This window comes from Colletotrichum abscissum (genome assembly GCF_030869225.1).
Source record: "Colletotrichum abscissum strain IMI 504890 chromosome Unknown Scaffold_30.1, whole genome shotgun sequence".
Classification (NCBI taxonomy): domain Eukaryota; kingdom Fungi; phylum Ascomycota; class Sordariomycetes; order Glomerellales; family Glomerellaceae; genus Colletotrichum; species Colletotrichum abscissum.
In genome coordinates this window covers 58,295-74,392 of record NW_026850210.1, presented here as the reverse complement: position 1 = coordinate 74,392, position 16,098 = coordinate 58,295, and the positions used below count along the sequence as shown (strand labels likewise).

General features: G+C 54.6%; 6 protein-coding genes across 6 annotated transcripts; 3 read left to right on the top strand and 3 right to left on the bottom strand.

Moving 5' to 3' along the window:
• Positions 1-2,275: 2,275 nt before the first annotated feature.
• CABS01_11127 (uncharacterized protein) lies at positions 2,276-3,511 on the top strand (the record flags this gene model as incomplete). Its single annotated transcript, XM_060544482.1, has 1 exon — positions 2,276-3,511. A coding segment is annotated over one exon (1,236 nt), but the record flags the coding sequence as incomplete, so codon positions are not given.
• Positions 3,512-3,663: 152 nt separating this feature from the next.
• On the top strand, positions 3,664-6,093 carry CABS01_11126 (WD domain-containing protein; the record flags this gene model as incomplete). The annotated part of the gene is made up of 2 exons (XM_060544481.1): positions 3,664-4,251; positions 4,318-6,093. 2 exons carry the CDS (start codon positions 3,664-3,666, stop codon positions 6,091-6,093), a joined length of 2,364 nt encoding a protein of 787 aa, XP_060397729.1.
• A 2,471-nt stretch (positions 6,094-8,564) lies between these two features.
• On the top strand, positions 8,565-9,853 carry CABS01_11125 (uncharacterized protein; the record flags this gene model as incomplete). Its single annotated transcript, XM_060544480.1, has 5 exons — positions 8,565-8,625; positions 8,690-8,737; positions 8,852-9,100; positions 9,175-9,634; positions 9,700-9,853. 5 exons carry the CDS (start codon positions 8,565-8,567, stop codon positions 9,851-9,853), a joined length of 972 nt encoding a protein of 323 aa, XP_060397728.1.
• Positions 9,854-10,203: 350 nt separating this feature from the next.
• On the bottom strand, positions 10,204-11,333 carry CABS01_11124 (cofilin/tropomyosin-type actin-binding protein; the record flags this gene model as incomplete). Its single annotated transcript, XM_060544479.1, has 3 exons — positions 10,204-10,599; positions 10,662-11,251; positions 11,315-11,333. 3 exons carry the CDS (start codon positions 11,331-11,333, stop codon positions 10,204-10,206), a joined length of 1,005 nt encoding a protein of 334 aa, XP_060397727.1.
• A 585-nt stretch (positions 11,334-11,918) lies between these two features.
• Positions 11,919-12,755, bottom strand: CABS01_11123 (uncharacterized protein; the record flags this gene model as incomplete). The annotated part of the gene is made up of 1 exon (XM_060544478.1): positions 11,919-12,755. One exon carries the CDS (start codon positions 12,753-12,755, stop codon positions 11,919-11,921), a length of 837 nt encoding a protein of 278 aa, XP_060397726.1.
• Positions 12,756-13,126: 371 nt separating this feature from the next.
• CABS01_11122 (uncharacterized protein) lies at positions 13,127-16,062 on the bottom strand (the record flags this gene model as incomplete). Its single annotated transcript, XM_060544477.1, has 6 exons — positions 13,127-13,377; positions 13,443-13,858; positions 13,920-14,952; positions 15,015-15,281; positions 15,341-15,673; positions 15,840-16,062. The coding sequence occupies 6 exons, from the start codon at positions 16,060-16,062 to the stop codon at positions 13,127-13,129; spliced, it is 2,523 nt and encodes an 840-aa protein (XP_060397725.1).
• Positions 16,063-16,098: the final 36 nt, after the last annotated feature.

The window sequence follows — 16,098 nt, the reverse complement described above, 5'->3', positions numbered from 1 at the left end:
ATAGAAGAGGGTGCACGATGAAGGTTGTGTCAAGTTGCACAGCCTGAGCAGCCGAAGTACCTTGGGCGTTGTATCGGCTCGTCCCGACCCCCAATGACTTGATGTCTGACCTGTGCCATCCCAACAGTTGAGCTGGATAGCAGACATCCAGTCTTTCAGAATATTGAAGAACAACGTTGATTGTTAGTGTAGTTCTTTTTAGCTATACAAGTGATGGGTCAATTTGCCGTCACCTGATGTACATTGGAAATTGGATTTCATTGCGTGATTGCTGAGTCTTATCTTTGGTCGCTTGATGTCCGACGCGACGGGGGGACTCGACCGAAAAGCTGGCATTGATACGGAAAGCGAGGTTGTCGCTCGGCGAAAGATTGGGAGACATGGGCTTGTGGTGTCTGGCCGGGGTCGGAAGAGCCCCGTTGCGGCTATCGGTAAGGCTCTTCATTGGTGAATGATTTCGTCACACCTTTTGGTTCGGAGAAGATTTCGGAGTCGGTGGATTGGCCAATGGCGTGTTGTGCTGCTGAGTGAGAGCATGGGACGGTAGGATTGAGAAAGAATTGGCAGTTGACAGGGAATGTGGGAGAGCTGAGTCGCTGACCGAACATTCGCATTCAGTCCAGGCCTGGTCAGTTCATCCGCTCTCATTCATGATTCACGCCCGTCTCCATGGATGTCGCTGGAAGTTGAAAAGGGCTTACATGATCCACGACGGGAACCATGGAAGGAGGTTTAGTCATATTTGAGAGAGGTGACAGAATTACGGAGACTGAGAGGCGAACGGCGTTACGTTGACAAAACATGGGGAAAGGCGTTAGGTTTTAATCCAAGTGCCGAAGGAGGGAGGATCCTCTCCAGTCTTCACCCATGATGATGCAGCAGTAGGTCCCATATTGAATGTAGCAAATGGGCACGAACGGGACAAGAACGGGAACAAAGGGGGCGTTCTCGAAGGGCAACGAAGGCGCAGAGAGATGAGGTGCTTGGGGAAGCCGTGGGCTGAGAAAATGACGCCATCGCAGGCTCGCGTTAGCTCATCCCGATTGGGGAGATTGGCAGCCAGGATGGCGACATTCCAGCCGGCCTTAACCTCATCGTCGGTACTCGGGCGTCGGGGCGGCCCAGGAGTTGATGTCTGGGGATGCCTCTCTCGAACCTGAGTTCTCTTGAAGTTGTCTCCTCTGAAAGTTCATCTTTACGGATACTGTACGTTTGATAGGTACTTGCTAAGCGTGCCTGGGACCCGCAGAAAAATGACGAGCTTGAATTTCAAGGTGTCGTAAGTTCATGCCTGGCATTGGGCAACAAATTCAAGAATTTCACAGAGAGCGGATAGGACGGAGACTATCCGGTTTCTAAGCACCTCAGCTCAGGATGTCAGACACAGCCTGGCCCTGGAGCCCTGAGTGTCTGTGTTGTTTACCTGTTGCTAAGAGAAGGTGAAAATTCTTCTGTTGGATCCAGATGGACTGATTCAAGGAGACCCGGCAGATGACGAGAGAGAAACTGCAAAAGACGTGGCCGAGTGAGGGCGATGAGCTAATCTGGGTCCAATGGAACGGGACTGGGCAGAATTGGCAGAATAGAGGGAAAAATTGAAGAGCAGGTGACTCTTTCGTGGATAGTCGTGGACCATTTTAGTGCCTGGTTGCGCATGTTGTTAGGTAAGCCCGGCCGACGTTAGCGAGTTGTGCACCTCGAAATTTCCTCGCCCACATCACAAATACACAAAGAGGCTCAACAGAGTCTTGGTCGATGCAACCACCACGATGAGCCTCAATCGGTAGCGATGAAGATGAAACTGGGGAAATCGTGACAGATGACAGACGGGAGAAGAATAGTTTGATTTGTGCTTCACACCAAATGTACTTCACCTAAGGTAGAGGTATTAGTGTATTGCACCTTACTACCTAAGTATGTAGGTAAGGTAAGGTAAGGTACCGAATACATAATAGGAGTACGGAGTACGTACTTGGGTACTTGTGGATGTTGCTAGCACAGTTGAGGGAGGTGCATCGCGGGGTGCCAGGCTTGCCTGCCAGGTCTACAATTCGTAGATGCCCTTTTTGGCTTGTTCGCTTGTCGGCGTAGCCTCCTGCCCTCCCAGTTGTCTCCCCCGCAATCTAATCAGTCGGCTATCGGAGGCAAGTGCAGCGAGACCCGTCCGCTGCCGCCTTCCCACCACCAGCGACAACCGTCTGCCAAAGAAGGCGGCCAATCACATTACCTCTCTAAAGGGTATAATGGGTACTCCAAAGTAGCGAGCACGTCTTAGTGGGTCTGGACCCCTGGGAACCGCTGTCGACAAGTGGAACCTCTGGGGGACCCACACACCTGCCCAGGCTCAAGTTGCTCAACCACCGCTGGTAATCCTAGCGATAACGCCATTTTCGCCCCAAAGCACTCAAACCCGCCTCTTTGGTGCTGGCTCCGTCTACGGCTTTGCCAACCAACTGCCTCTGCCCGCCTTCAGCTCAACCAGCACCAGCAACGAATCTCAAAGCCTACCGTACAGATCACTGCAATAGAGATAGAAAGGACGAGAGAAAGACAAGAGCATCAAACCTTTTATTCCACCGACGCCGCTTTCGAATCAGCCGCTCTTAAGAACACACCGATCCCTTCCTACTACGAACAAACATTCGCAACCTACACTATCTACATAGTACTTCGAATATCTCTCGATCCAGCCTCGGACGAACCCAGACCGCACCCTCCCACAACCTCACACACTACTTCGATCACGACACCGACACCCTCAAAGGCGACGACGGTGCACTGCGACCACGATACTTTCCTCCCTTCCTCCCTCCTTCAACTCCGTTCGCCTCGTCTGAACCTTGTCGCACCCCTCCCCTTACTATTCGTAGCTATCGGGCAACAAGACCTGACCCTCTCCTCTCTCCGCCGCCAAACAAATCCGTCGCAATCAGCAGGCCAACAAGGACGAGAACAGAAGAAGAAAGCATCTAGACGACTTCCACCGCTGCGCGCAGACCACAGCACCCCTCCTCCCCCGGCCGACGAATCACCAGGGGCTCAACCTCCTGCCAAACCTGCCTCGAGTCTCAACACAAACGCCCGCGCGCGACTTCGACAAACTGCACTCGAATTGCGTGCCCTCTGTGCAAATTCCGTCCACAACGACACCCCTCAGAACCAGTCGGAATCCGTTCCTGCAGATCGTCCGGGGCATCCATCTTGGGCAGCTGCTCAGAGAACCTATATTCAGACACCCCATACTCTTTTTCCACCAAAAAAGATACACGCCAATCCTCTTCCAGTACCTGTGACGCCAGGTCTCTCTCCACAAAGTTCCTACCCGAAATCGACCTTCCCCTGGCTCGCACGCCATCGCCAGGTCCTCTCGCCTCACCAACACCCAAAACGCCCATCGACCACGACTGTCACTCTGTCACTCCCTCCCCGTGTCACTCACTGTACCGTACGGATACACGGTCATCCCGCCCCCCGTCGTCCTCTGACTCTACGCTCGTCATTTGCTTTGTAGGCTGTGTTCCTCATTGTACACCTCCCCTACCGCCGCCCGCGACACCAACAAACCCAACCGAACGGCTTCCGTCTCGCCCCGGATGATTTGACACCATTCACCCCAACTGTTCTGTGCTCTGCTTCCATTGCTTGCTGAAACATATTGCGGCCATGGACCTCGCAAGCACGTCAACCGTCCCGGATCCCCGGAGCCTGAACCTAAACTTGAACATGGGCCTCGACCACAACCTCGACTCCAATAACTCGTCGCCCAGTCACCGCCATGACGAGCTCGCCTCGACTTCTCCTTCCTCTGACTACTTCAAGAACACACCGACTTTCACCGCTACTGCCGACGTAAACTCCACACCACTCTCCTCCTCCACCTCCCATCACAACCACAACCACAACCACAACCACACACTTGCTCCCAACGCCGCTGCCGCCGCCAACGATGTGACTACTGTGAACCATCCATCCAGAGACAACTGCGACAGACGGAGACCTGACGAAGGAGAAGTCTCAAAGTTCCCCGCGAACATGCCTACCCAGCTCGTCGGCCAGACAGTTACCCCCTTCCTCCGAGAACACATCCCCGGCATCTACGCTCCCATCGGCAAACCCGATGTCCAAAACGAAAACAACAACTCCCTCATCCAGAAGCGAGACCCTACCAACAGCAAGTTCTGTTATCGTCACCGCCCCGACGCAAAGTGTCGTCGCGCGGCCGACGAGTCCAAGATGGTCTTGATTCAAAGTGTAAGCCCGTCTTGTGTTGATGCCCACAGGGCCTATCGACTCCGTGCTAACACGTCTGGCGCACAGGAACTCGATAAGCTGCCGTCTGCCGATCAGCAAGCCATCACACACGTGTGGTCCCTCTTCTCCGCCGCCCCCGCCAAGCACCGCGACCTCATGCTCCAGGGTATCATCACTCAATGCTGCTTCCCTCAACTGTCCACCGTTTCCCGAGAAGTACACGAACAGCTGAAGATTGACTTCATGGCTGCGCTGCCGACCGAGATCTCATACAAGGTTCTTGGCTACCTCGATACTGTCTCCCTCTGCAAGGCCGCTCAAGTCAGCCGAAGGTGGCGGGACCTCGCCGACGACGACGTTGTCTGGCACCGCATGTGCGAGCAACATATTGACCGCAAGTGTACCAAGTGCGGCTTTGGCCTTCCCCTCCTGGAGCGTAAGAGGCTACGAGACTGGAACAAGCAAAAGGAACTCGCCGAAGCCAGGAGCCTGCAACAGGATGCTGCCGTACAAGAGGTTGAAGAGGTTGAAAAGACCCCGACAGCCTCGTCGCCCAACGCCAACAAGAAGCGAGAACTAGTTGTCCTCGACGACAGCCGAAAGCGTGCTTGCCTGAGCGACCCGGGCGAGCCCATGGCACCCAAAGCCGGGGCAGACAAGGAGCGAGAACGTCTCATTCGGCCGTGGAAGAGTGTCTACCGTGATCGTTTCAGGGTTGGCTTCAACTGGAAGTACGGTCGATGTCACATCAAAACCTTCAAAGGACACGACAACGGCGTGACCTGCTTGCAATTCGACGACGAGATTCTTGCCACGGGATCCTACGACGCCAAGATCAAGATTTGGAACATTGAGACGGGAGAGGAGATTCGCACTCTGAGCGGGCACACGATGGGCATCCGTACCCTCAAGTTTGTCGGCAACAAGCTCTTCAGCGGTAGCTTGGATCACACAGTCAAGGTGTGGAACTGGCAGACGGGTGACTGCATCAGCACGCTACGTGGCCACAGCGAAGGTGTCATCACGGTCGACTTTGATGGAAAGTACCTCGCATCGGGTTCCATCGACAAGTCGATTAAGATCTTCAACTTTGACAGCAAGGAAACGTTCTGCCTCCGTGGCCACGAGGACTGGGTCAACCACGTCCGCCTGGACCCTGGATCGCAGACGCTCTTCTCAGCCTCGGATGATTGCACTGTTCGACTTTGGGATCTGCGGAACAAGACATGCATCAAGACCTTCGAGGGCCACATGGGTCAAGTGCAGCAGATTCTGTTGATGCCGGAAGACTTTGAGCCCGATGAAGAGGCACTCGCTGGTGATGGCGCCGATAACGTGTCAGTTCACAGCGGCAGCGGCCGGAGCACGACGCCGACGGCGTTTGCCAACGTGGCGTCGATTCTCGGCTCTTCTTTCGGCGGAGGAGATTCCGGTTCCCCACCGGAGGACGACCGGACGTCGTTTGGTTGCGCCTTCAACTCGGACCCCACCCGGCAGCTGCCGCCCCGCTATATGCTCACCGCCGGTCTCGACAACACGGTCAAGGTGTGGAACATTCACACTGGCAAATGCCTCCGTACCATGTTCGGTCACGTCGAAGGTATCTGGGGCCTCGTCGGTGATACTTTGCGTATTGTCACCGGCGCCAACGACTCCATGGTCAAGGTCTGGGAGCCCAAGAGCGGCAAGTGTGAGCGCACCTTCACTGGCCACTCTGGCCCCGTCACCTGTGTGGGCTTGACCGACAGTCGCATGGCCAGCGGAAGTGAAGACGGCGAGGTGCGCCTGTACAGCTTCGAGGCAGAAGCACCTCTCCTCGAGGAATGTGGTACTCCAGCATAATGGAGCAGCGATGGAAAGTTTTGTGTTTCTTCTTTTTTGTGTTTCTTTTCTTCCTTGTGAAAAGGATTCCATTGTTTCAGGCGGGAGTTTTGCAAAGACGATTCCCCAACGGCGATTCATGAGAGACGGGCAGTGTTGTTTGCACAACGGAGAAGCGACTCCGTTGCGGCCCATCTCATTCTTGTTCAGATTATTTAGATGTCCTCGTGGACCACAGGGACCGGGACCGGTACTAGGACGGGTGACGAAGCCCGGCCATATGGGATGGCGTTTGAGGAGTCATTTTATTTTCAAGAAACCCGATAGGAAAACCGAAAAAGGGAATTGGGTTGGGTGGCATAGGAGGGAAAATCTAGCGGCGCGCTTATTCCAAGTATGGAATATATCATGAGCCCTCATTTTAATCTACTACAAAATTTACGAGTCGTACCATTGGTTTTCACATGCTTTTGTCACACAGACGGGCAGGTTGTGTGTTGTGGTGGTGGTGGCTTGTCAGCCTCACCCGCTTGCGACTTTCATCTGATACTGGCGCCGCAAATCAGCACCAGCACCAGTGCCAGACCTTGCCAGGTCCAAGCTAGTTTCCCGTCCCTCCATCGCCAGCCTTGATCAGGTGACGGCCATGTGGCGGTGCCTGCATGACTAAGCTTGAAGGGGCATCAGGAAGTTGTTCGGTTCACCCATGTCCATTTGACTGTGTCTCTTGCAATCACTGTTCTCTCAGAGAGGATGAGACGAGACGAGTGAGGTGAGTACAAGGCATGGGAACTCGCTTCATTACTACAGTGACGAGAACGGCGGTAGAGTATTAGCCATAGAGATGAGAGAACTCGTGTAAAGGACAAAAGGGAGTGAGTCAGTGGCCTGGATTGAATGACTGAGTGTGTGAGTGAGTGAGTGAGGCCAGGACCAGCGTCCGAACCTCGGCAACTTCTGGCGAATGAGTCTGGCCAGTCGGGAGGGCGGAAGTAGCCGGGCCCCCAACTCCCCACACTCTGAGTACCAGTTCCGCACTTCCTTGCAGCAGCCGCCGCCGCCTCTTTGCCATTGGGGATGTTTCCCCGCAAAATCACAAGCTCGGCTTGGGGTCGGCAAAGCTGCGAGTTGGGCCCCGTTCTCCCCCCTTTCGGTGTGTGTCTGTCTAGGTATTCTCTGCCGCAGCATGCCGCACGCTGGAACTGGAGCTGCAACTGGAACGGAGTCAACTGCCGCTACGTCACTTTTGGGGGTGTGGACTGTGGAGCGATATGTCACAGGCCGAGGAGACGTGAAGAGAGGAAGAATAGGAAGACATGATGAAGTAAGTGACGGGCAAACAACACATGATCACACTCACTCCAGGCTCGACGTAGGCATGTCAGTTAGCTCCCTTGGTCCAGCCAGTGTCTGTTCAACGCTCAACCGGAAGACAGTTGGAGACTGTAGATGATCCAAACAGCAAGGAATACCAAGAACCTGAGATGAGAGATGAGGTCCAAGGTACGCTTGCGGTCTCCAATACCTATGCCAATCACACCCCCGCCTGGCCTCCGTTCCGCCGAATCGGGATGGTATGTCGCAGCGCAAACCCGCTACAGAGTCACAGACGTCTGAAGAGTTCAATGGTTTGAGCCACTCAGACATTGGTCCCCGTGCTGCCTCTCTCTCTCTCTCCTCTCTCCAGAATGTTGTCCCTTCTCATCTGTCCATGGCATGGAAGACTAGAAGTCTATCCGTACACGCCCCCCTTCCCCCTCACGCGCCCGGTTTACCGAAACCCCTGGCGCTGGTGTGTGCCGTCGTCCTAGGCTGGAAAGCTGAGGTCTGTCTGGCTGGCCTCGTTGTGCCGCGGGTGAAGGGGGAGATGGAAAAGACCTTCTCCTCATATACTTTTCTTGTCTAGCTCCTCAAACTTACACTCCCCGTTACCGGTGTGTATGACACCAGGCACACACACTCACTCTCACTCTCCCCAAGACAAGACCAAGACCGCCTTACACGCCTGTGCTCGGGACGAAACCTCGAGTCATCTGCTTCTTCCTGTCCTGATTCTATTCTGGCTTGTGCGGCGTGCTTTTGACATTGGCCACCCCCCTCCCCTCCCCTCCCCTTCCAATGCCATGCCATGCCCCCCTCCATCTAGTCAGTAACCGTATGCGCCACCTTTTATATACATGATTGCCCGCTCTACCGTGGCTTCTGTCATCGGCGCCGAGGATGTTTGGCTTTGCCTTTGTACGTCCCTGGCAGCGACTTGTTCCGAATCTTCTTCTTATTCTATCCCGACTTCTTCCCATGCCAGCTTCTCCCTTGTGATTCTCATGATACCCTCCTTCTTCTCTTATTTACTGTGACGCATCTCGCATCCCCATCTATACTCTAGATCAACAACACCAGTGCTCGCTTTCTCCTTTGTTGGTTTCGGCGCAAGACTTGCTGTCTCCTCTCTTCCCTATCAGTCATATCATCTACTTTCTTCATCTTGCGTCATGTCGTCCAAGGTAAAACAAGACGGCAAGGCGCCGACCTCGGCCGCTGTGAACCTCATTGGTATGTACACTACCTCTCGCAAGACCGGCGTGGCAGAGACATCGTCACTAACACAACCCAACAGCCGGAGGTGGTGCAGGGATGATGGAGGCATTGGCATGTCATCCCCTCGGTAAGACTCCCTCCTCTTACAGCAGCACCAAGGGCGCGCATATGCATGCGCAAGCACACACGCCTACCCGAAAGATGTGAACGAAAGTCAATTGACATGGGACCAAACCCACAGACACGATCAAGGTCCGAATGCAGCTGTCGCGGCGCGCGAGGCAGCCCGGCGCACCCAAGCGCGGCTTCATCAAGACGGGTGTCGAGATTGTCAAGAAGGAGACGCCGTTGGGTCTGTACAAGGGTCTCGGTGCCGTTCTGACGGGTATCGTGCCTAAAATGGCCATCCGCTTCACGAGTTTCGAGGGGTACAAGAATGCTTTGGCGGACAAAAACACGGGAGTTGTCAGTGGACAGGCGACATTCTTGGGTGAGTCATCCTACAAGAGATGTGCTCTTCTGCCAGTATACCAAACGAGACTAACCTCTGGTCTCGTGTAATAGCCGGTCTCGCTGCGGGCGTCACGGAAGCCGTCGCCGTCGTAACGCCTATGGAGGTTATCAAGATCCGCCTCCAGGCACAACACCACAGCATGGCTGACCCTCTCGATATCCCAAAGTACCGCAACGCCGCGCACGCGCTCTACACGGTCGTCAAAGAGGAAGGCTTCGGCGCGCTGTACCGCGGCGTGTCGCTGACGGCTCTGCGCCAGGGCAGCAACCAGGCTGTCAACTTCACGGCTTACTCGTACTTCAAGGAGGCCCTCAAGAAGTACCAGCCCGAGTTTGAGAAGACGACGCTGCCGGGCTACCAGACGACTCTGATTGGTCTCGTCAGTGGCGCCATGGGCCCGTTGAGTAATGCGCCGATCGATACCATCAAGACGAGGCTGCAAAAGACGCCGGCCGAGTATGGCGTTAGCGCGTGGAGTCGCATCACCAAGATTTCGGCTGATATGTTCAAGTATGTGGCTGCCTCTCTCTTCTCCGTCTCTTGTCCCAGTAAAATTATACTGACCGCATCAATAGACAAGAAGGATTCCACGCCTTCTACAAGGGCATCACGCCGCGTATCATGCGAGTTGCGCCCGGCCAGGCTGTGACGTTCACCGTCTACGAATTCCTCAAGGAGAAGCTGGAGAAGAGCAACCTCGCCTTCTCTGGAGCTGGCTACGAAGAGTAAATCGTGCTTACGACACGGCAGTGACGCAGTAAAGAACTGTTTGTTTTCCACGTAAAGAGAAGGGGAATGTCTGTCGATGTGCAAGATACCAGTGCCTTATCTGCGTACTAAGGGGCGGCTCTGTGATTTTGGAAAGACAAGAATGCGCAACGTGGTAGATTGGGAAAAACGTGCAAGTAGTAGATATGCACGGGAGCACAATGTTCATAGAAGGTACTGCATTGCGTATGAAGTCTTGTCTATCATTAGCCCGATCCACGGGCTTTAGTTGTAATGTGCGTTACACGCGCTCGATCCCAAACTTTTTTCTCTTTCCACCACAAAGCTGCTACGGCCAGGGCCATGTTCGTCTACCGACCAGGTCTCTTGGGTCTGCTAAAGTTTTGTCGCACCGTCACCTTGGGGTGTAGCTCCGAGAGAACCGTGTCCTCGGTGATCTCGCTGGGGTCCTCAACCTCGAGCTTCTTATCGAGCGTCAACCCTGCCTCACTAGACGCCACGTCCAGTACGGCGCGCTTCATGAGGGGGTACAGCATGCGGTTCTTGATGGACCTGTTGCCGGCGTTGACGGGACAGGTATAGATGAAGAGCAGGGGGCTCGACTCGGCTCCGTTGTGGGTGTGTGAGAATCGGTAAAAGGTGAAGCGCGGCTCGGTGGAGGAAATGGTCTGCGTGAGCTCGGCAATAGAGGAGGGGCTTTCGCTAGAGGGGACGAGCTCGACAGACTCCTTTTCGGGATTGATTTTCTATACATATCCAGTCAGCCATGCAACATCAAGAAGAAGCGGCGCAGAGGTATCGAACGTACCAGCATCACCAATGTCTTGCCACTGTCCGGTGACAACTCCTTGAGTGCGGCGAGAGCGTCCTCGGCAATGGGCATGGCCAGGGTCTTGCTAAGATGGATCTCCCTGGTTCCCGTACCGGTGCTGGCCTCCTGTTCGGCCTGCTTAACGGCGCCGAGGCTGCGCTCCTCCTCCGTCAACGGAGCCTCGAGCTCGGTGTGAGCATCATGTTTAGCGAAACCTTTGGCAGATAGCTCCTCTGCCATGGTAGCAAAGATGGACTCGCGGAAGTGCTCGGAGCCTAGCTTTCGGACCAGGGTCAGGCGGGTGGACGCAAAAAGCATCTTCTGGCGAACCTTGGCCGAGTCGGGGACATAGGTGACGGCTGTTAGGTGCGGAGCCGTATCATAGCGGCGAAGGAGGGCATAAAGGGCTTCGTTGGGCTTAAGATGAGGCTGGAGGGAAGCGAGGTTGTCGTCGAACGAGGAAGAGGACGATGCCTTCTCGAGGAATTGGACGGGCTTTAGGGTCTCGGCTTCAATGGTGATGAGAAGTCCGAAGTGGTTGTCGGTGGACAGGAGAGTGTTGAACTGGGAGATGAGCTCCTCAGAGGCTACCGGACGTTAGCTCTTGGAACAAATAGTACTCTATCGAGAGGAGAGCAATGACTACACACCGGAGATGCCTGACTGCATCCTGGCGATTGAAGACCGAGGTGCGTCTCGAAGCGTGCGTTTACAATTGAGCTTGTAGGTTGTAGCAGAGAAAAAACAGCAGGTCTAGTAGTATATATGCCCGACACCTCTATGCAGGAGATCTGGATGCCAAGGCGGACGCGTTGCGAAGCGGAGTATTCGGTGAGGTTGTGAGGTGGTGTTTGAAGCTTGAGATGCGGCGCCGCTACGTCAGCTGGCGGGTGGATCCAGTGGACGGAGACCACGGTTATGGAGGGGTAGGAGCAGTTGCTGGGGACACTGCAAGCTGCCACTCTGGCGGGCCTCCGCCATTCCATTGTCTGCCTTATGTCAGCATCACCATTTAGATAAGACACCTAGATCTATCATTATCTTATCTCTTCTTATCGCTTCGCCTAAGCAACGTACCTTACCTTAAGGTACCTTACCTAACGTAGGTAGCTCCCAACATCAGAAATATCCATCAAGACGACACAAGGTAACATTACATCCGACTTGGGTTCAATTAATTCAGCGTCATGCGATCATCTTCATGCCTCGTTTCATACTACATTGAGTTTGTTCAACACTCAGCCATGGCTACATTCAAACGATGCGACTCCAATAGACACATCCCAAGTACGCAGCCGTGATGGCGATGGCATACGGCACAACCGCCCGGGCAGCCTGGACCCAAGCTGCTCGACGTATGACTCTGTCCGACTCAGTATGGGAAGCCTTGTCATTGACTCTCGGGAATGATTTGTCTTTGGGCACGTCCTTCTCAAGGAACTTGCAAAGAGGCTCCCATCCATCTTCGCCAACGCGATACACCAAAAGCCTTTCAGGCGCCACATGAGCCTTGACGCGCTCTGAATGCTCTCGGAAGACATCCGGTGCTCGCCGATGCAGCTCCTCGATTGTGCGAGCACCACCAAAGAAACCGCTGATAGTCTTCTGCATGGCGAAGCCAGCCCTATTACCAATTACCATGCCCACACCCTTGAGAAATAAGTCAACCCACGGCCCAAACAGCGGCTGGATAACTTGGCTGTCGAAGCTTGGAAACCACTTGTCAAAGTCGCGTTCCGTGAGAATGATCTTGGCATCGGGATAGGCATCGATCAGCTGCACTGCCCAGAAACAGGACAGGTCGGTTACCGCGTCGTACGACCCGAAGAGTTCGTCCCAGTCTTTGCGAGTGAACGGCGTGGGAGGAGGTGTCTGGCCCTTTGCGTTCACTTCAGGCCAAGTCGCAATGGCGGCTCGCTCGAAGAATGCCCAGTGCGTTGGTTTCGTCCGGGAATTCAGACCGTGGAAGACGTGCTTAAAGCCCAGCTCAGAGAGGGCGGCCGCGAGAGAGTTCGTGCCTGTGCGAAGCATACCGACGGCCAAGACCTTGGGAGGCCCAGCATCTCGAGCTTTCTCCTCGTGGGTGGCCATGGAAATGTTTGATTGACTTGGCACGAGCGAGCGGAATCAAGAACTTCGCATCCCACGTCGAGAACCCAGGATTCTGTTGGTTGCAGCTGAATCTCATGAGCTGCAGTTGAGATAGGGCAGACTGTCGAGTCAATAAGTTACCGCCAAGCCATCCTCCCTCGTCAGCACTAAGGGCGCCACATAGCCTTCTTGTGGTGAGAGAGACCGAACCCCACCACCGCGCACCACTTCAAAACTCAAGGCAGCGTTTCAATTGATTCGGCATCCTGATTGTGCTTCAGCGTCTGTCCTCCTACTCGCGATGGACCGTTGCGTCATCTTCCTGATGTTTCCATATCGGATCTCTTCGATAAGTGTGCAGTCTCTTAACATCATGTGACCAGCTGCTTTCTGCTGCGCATAAGCAACTCACGGTACTTCTCCAAGCTCTTTCCGATGATATTGATGAATGGCCATTGCGTGTTGCTTTTGAAAAAGTGTGCCCATATTCTCAAAACCGCAAGGCTCAGTGAGGCGGGATCTCGATCCGTTGACGTTTCGGGCTCATCGTCTTCGAAATCGACGACATCGTACGCCTCTTCCACAATGCACCGAACCCAGTGCAAGATGCGATCCTCGCTGTCTGTTAGTCTCTTGTCAGTCTGGGGACGCCGAGAGATAGTCATGAACAAGCATGGATCAGCTTACCACTAAGAGGCGTTGTCGCGACGGATTCAGTGAGTGATGAGAGCCATTTACTGAGCAGAACCGCACACTCTAGCCCCGAAAGTGAGTGACGAACGCTCCAAAAGAACGCCTGGCTACGCGCGACACGGTCAACGCCAAGTCGTACAGGGATACTGAGCATATGAGCAGTGTACAGCAGCGCGGTGATGACACCACCACTTCGCTCCACGGCCGGAGACCGGTTGATGGCCTTGGCGATACGCATAGGGTCTCGAGATTCAAGAAGTCGGTACGGACCAAGGTGAAGGTAGATGCGCACATAGGCGAGGCCGAGCAAAGAGCTGGATGTGAAGGGGATAGGTCCATTCTCGTTGTTGGGGTCAAGACTGGATTCGGGAGCTTGCTGCCACCCTGCGGTCCAGGAACGCAGGCCTCGTCTTCATCAGGATGTCAGTATCACGTTACGAACTGAGAGTCAACACGGGAAGAGGGACTGACTCAAGCTTGTCAACCTCTTCGCTGGGAAGAGACGCTGACTGATCCATGACTGGTAAAGACAAGTCGCGGACAATGAAAATCCTCTGGAGGAGCCCATGCAAGAGGATGTAGTTACCCAGTGGTGTTGGAATGGGGTCAACGGGAGCAGTCCCGTCTGTGTTCCTCAATAGCAATGACAAAGCGTCTTGAAAGTACAGTTGTTGCTTCTCAGTTTCCTGGCGAGCGGTCTGCCACTGGCACGCCGACTGCGCTTTCCACTCTCCAGTCGAGCAAGGGAGTCGAAGACCAACCTCGTTGCTGCGTAGCACAGGATACACGTTATATGCGATGCTGTGAGTGTGCATGAAGGAAAAGGCAATGAGCTTGGCTCGGCGCGTAGACTCCTGTCGCACCCATGCTTGCCAGGCGGCTTGCGGGGTGGCCTGATCGGCAGGAAGTTGAGGGACATCCTCTTCATAAAGACCAACTTCTCGAAGGATCTGTGCCAGAAGTGCCTGTAAAGCAAACGCTTCCTGCACGAGTGACACTTTGGGCTCCCAAGTGGCGTAACCCATGAGGGCAATCAGGGCCCGAACTGTCTCTATTGGTTCCCAAGAACCCCAGTCCCTCTCCCGGAAACCTTGCGAGGCGCGGCGTTGTGGCGTCAGGTTGTGAAAATTCAGAGATGAACTGGTATTCGGACCAAATGTTTCAGACTCGTGCATCAACCTCTCCATGAGAATAGTCTTGCCCGCATGAAAAAGTCTCTCGGACATGCGATGCTCGAAGCAATACTGGGCGCCGACTGCAGCGAGGCCGAGAATGAGTTCAATGGAGTGTTCAGGGACTCGCCATGTTGGCGTATGTATGAATGGCATGTGCGAGTGGAATCCCTCGAAGAATGAGGTTAGATAGCGCGATAAGGCGTGCCGTGATGGGAACTTGAAATCTGGATCGAGAATGTCTCGAAATGTTTCAATGGAGTTGTTCAGACGATGCCGCTGCTCGTCTGATATACGGTACGGTTGCGAATCAATGTCAACAGACCGCGGGTCTTATTTACCATGTCAGCTAAGATGGCTTTGGACAATACGCGAGCCTTTGATAAACACTCACTTGTGTCTGGCAAGGTTTCAGATATCCGATTGCCAGTGGGCGCCGATGGTAGCCACGAACTAAAAGGCGTCCCCGGTCGAGTTCTACTATTACGGGCCCCCGGCGTAGTTGTCCCTTCTCTGGACATTTTCACCGTTGTGTCGGTAACCTCGTGATCTCTGTCAGGGCCGTGAAAGTAGGGGCTCCATTCCGCTGGCAGCCCAACACCGTCGAGAAAGTTGGCAAACTCTCTGAAGTGGGCGTCAAATCCCACAGCATCTTGATTGCCTAATACTTTTGCGTTAGCTTTCAAAAGTCAGAAAAGCGGACTCGAGCCATCAACCAACCATTTTCATAGAATTGATCTCCAAGCAGAGCCTGCTGATATGAGGCATCTACGAGAGCGCCGTTCCGTGGGACGGCCATGGGATACAGCTCTGACGGCGGTGCAGGTGGTTGTTGCTGTTGTGCCCAGTGGTCCACGCTCATCCCCGAGAGGGAGACGGCAGCAGCCACATCAGCCTCAACAGGCCCATGGGTTTCCCCCGAGTCCGGCTCCGATGGGACCCCCGGAGACTCAGATCCATCCTCATGGAAAGCGATCCGCTGATGGCGGGTCAGCAAGTCACGCCGGGCAAAGGCAGCTCCACATCGACAGATGAATGGCTTCTCCTTGGTATCTGGAAGAACGTGCCGGTTAGCATCGTAGCACGTGGCAGTATCCCGAGCGTCTGGTCATGGAATGGGCTAGTAGTGTAGCGCCAGCAGGAGGGGTAGCTGATCGTTGACTCCAGACAAACATCACTCCAACACTTGGAGGAAGCTGAGGGAGGGGGGACGACTGACGCGTTCGCACATGGCGCTCCAAGTGCTCGGTGCGCTTGAACGTTCGTCCACAGTGAGGACAGGACCGCGCATCAGGGCCGTGACCGGTTCGCCTCCTTCGCTTGACTGGAGTCGAGTGTGGTCGCGGAAGCTGCTGCTGCTGCGGCTGCTGCTGGTGAAGCGGCTGCGATTGCGGCTGCGGGTGCGGCTGTGGATGCGAGCTCGTGCCGTTGTGGGACAGCATCCTTCCCACCTTCGCTTCGCGAGACTCTTCGGGCTT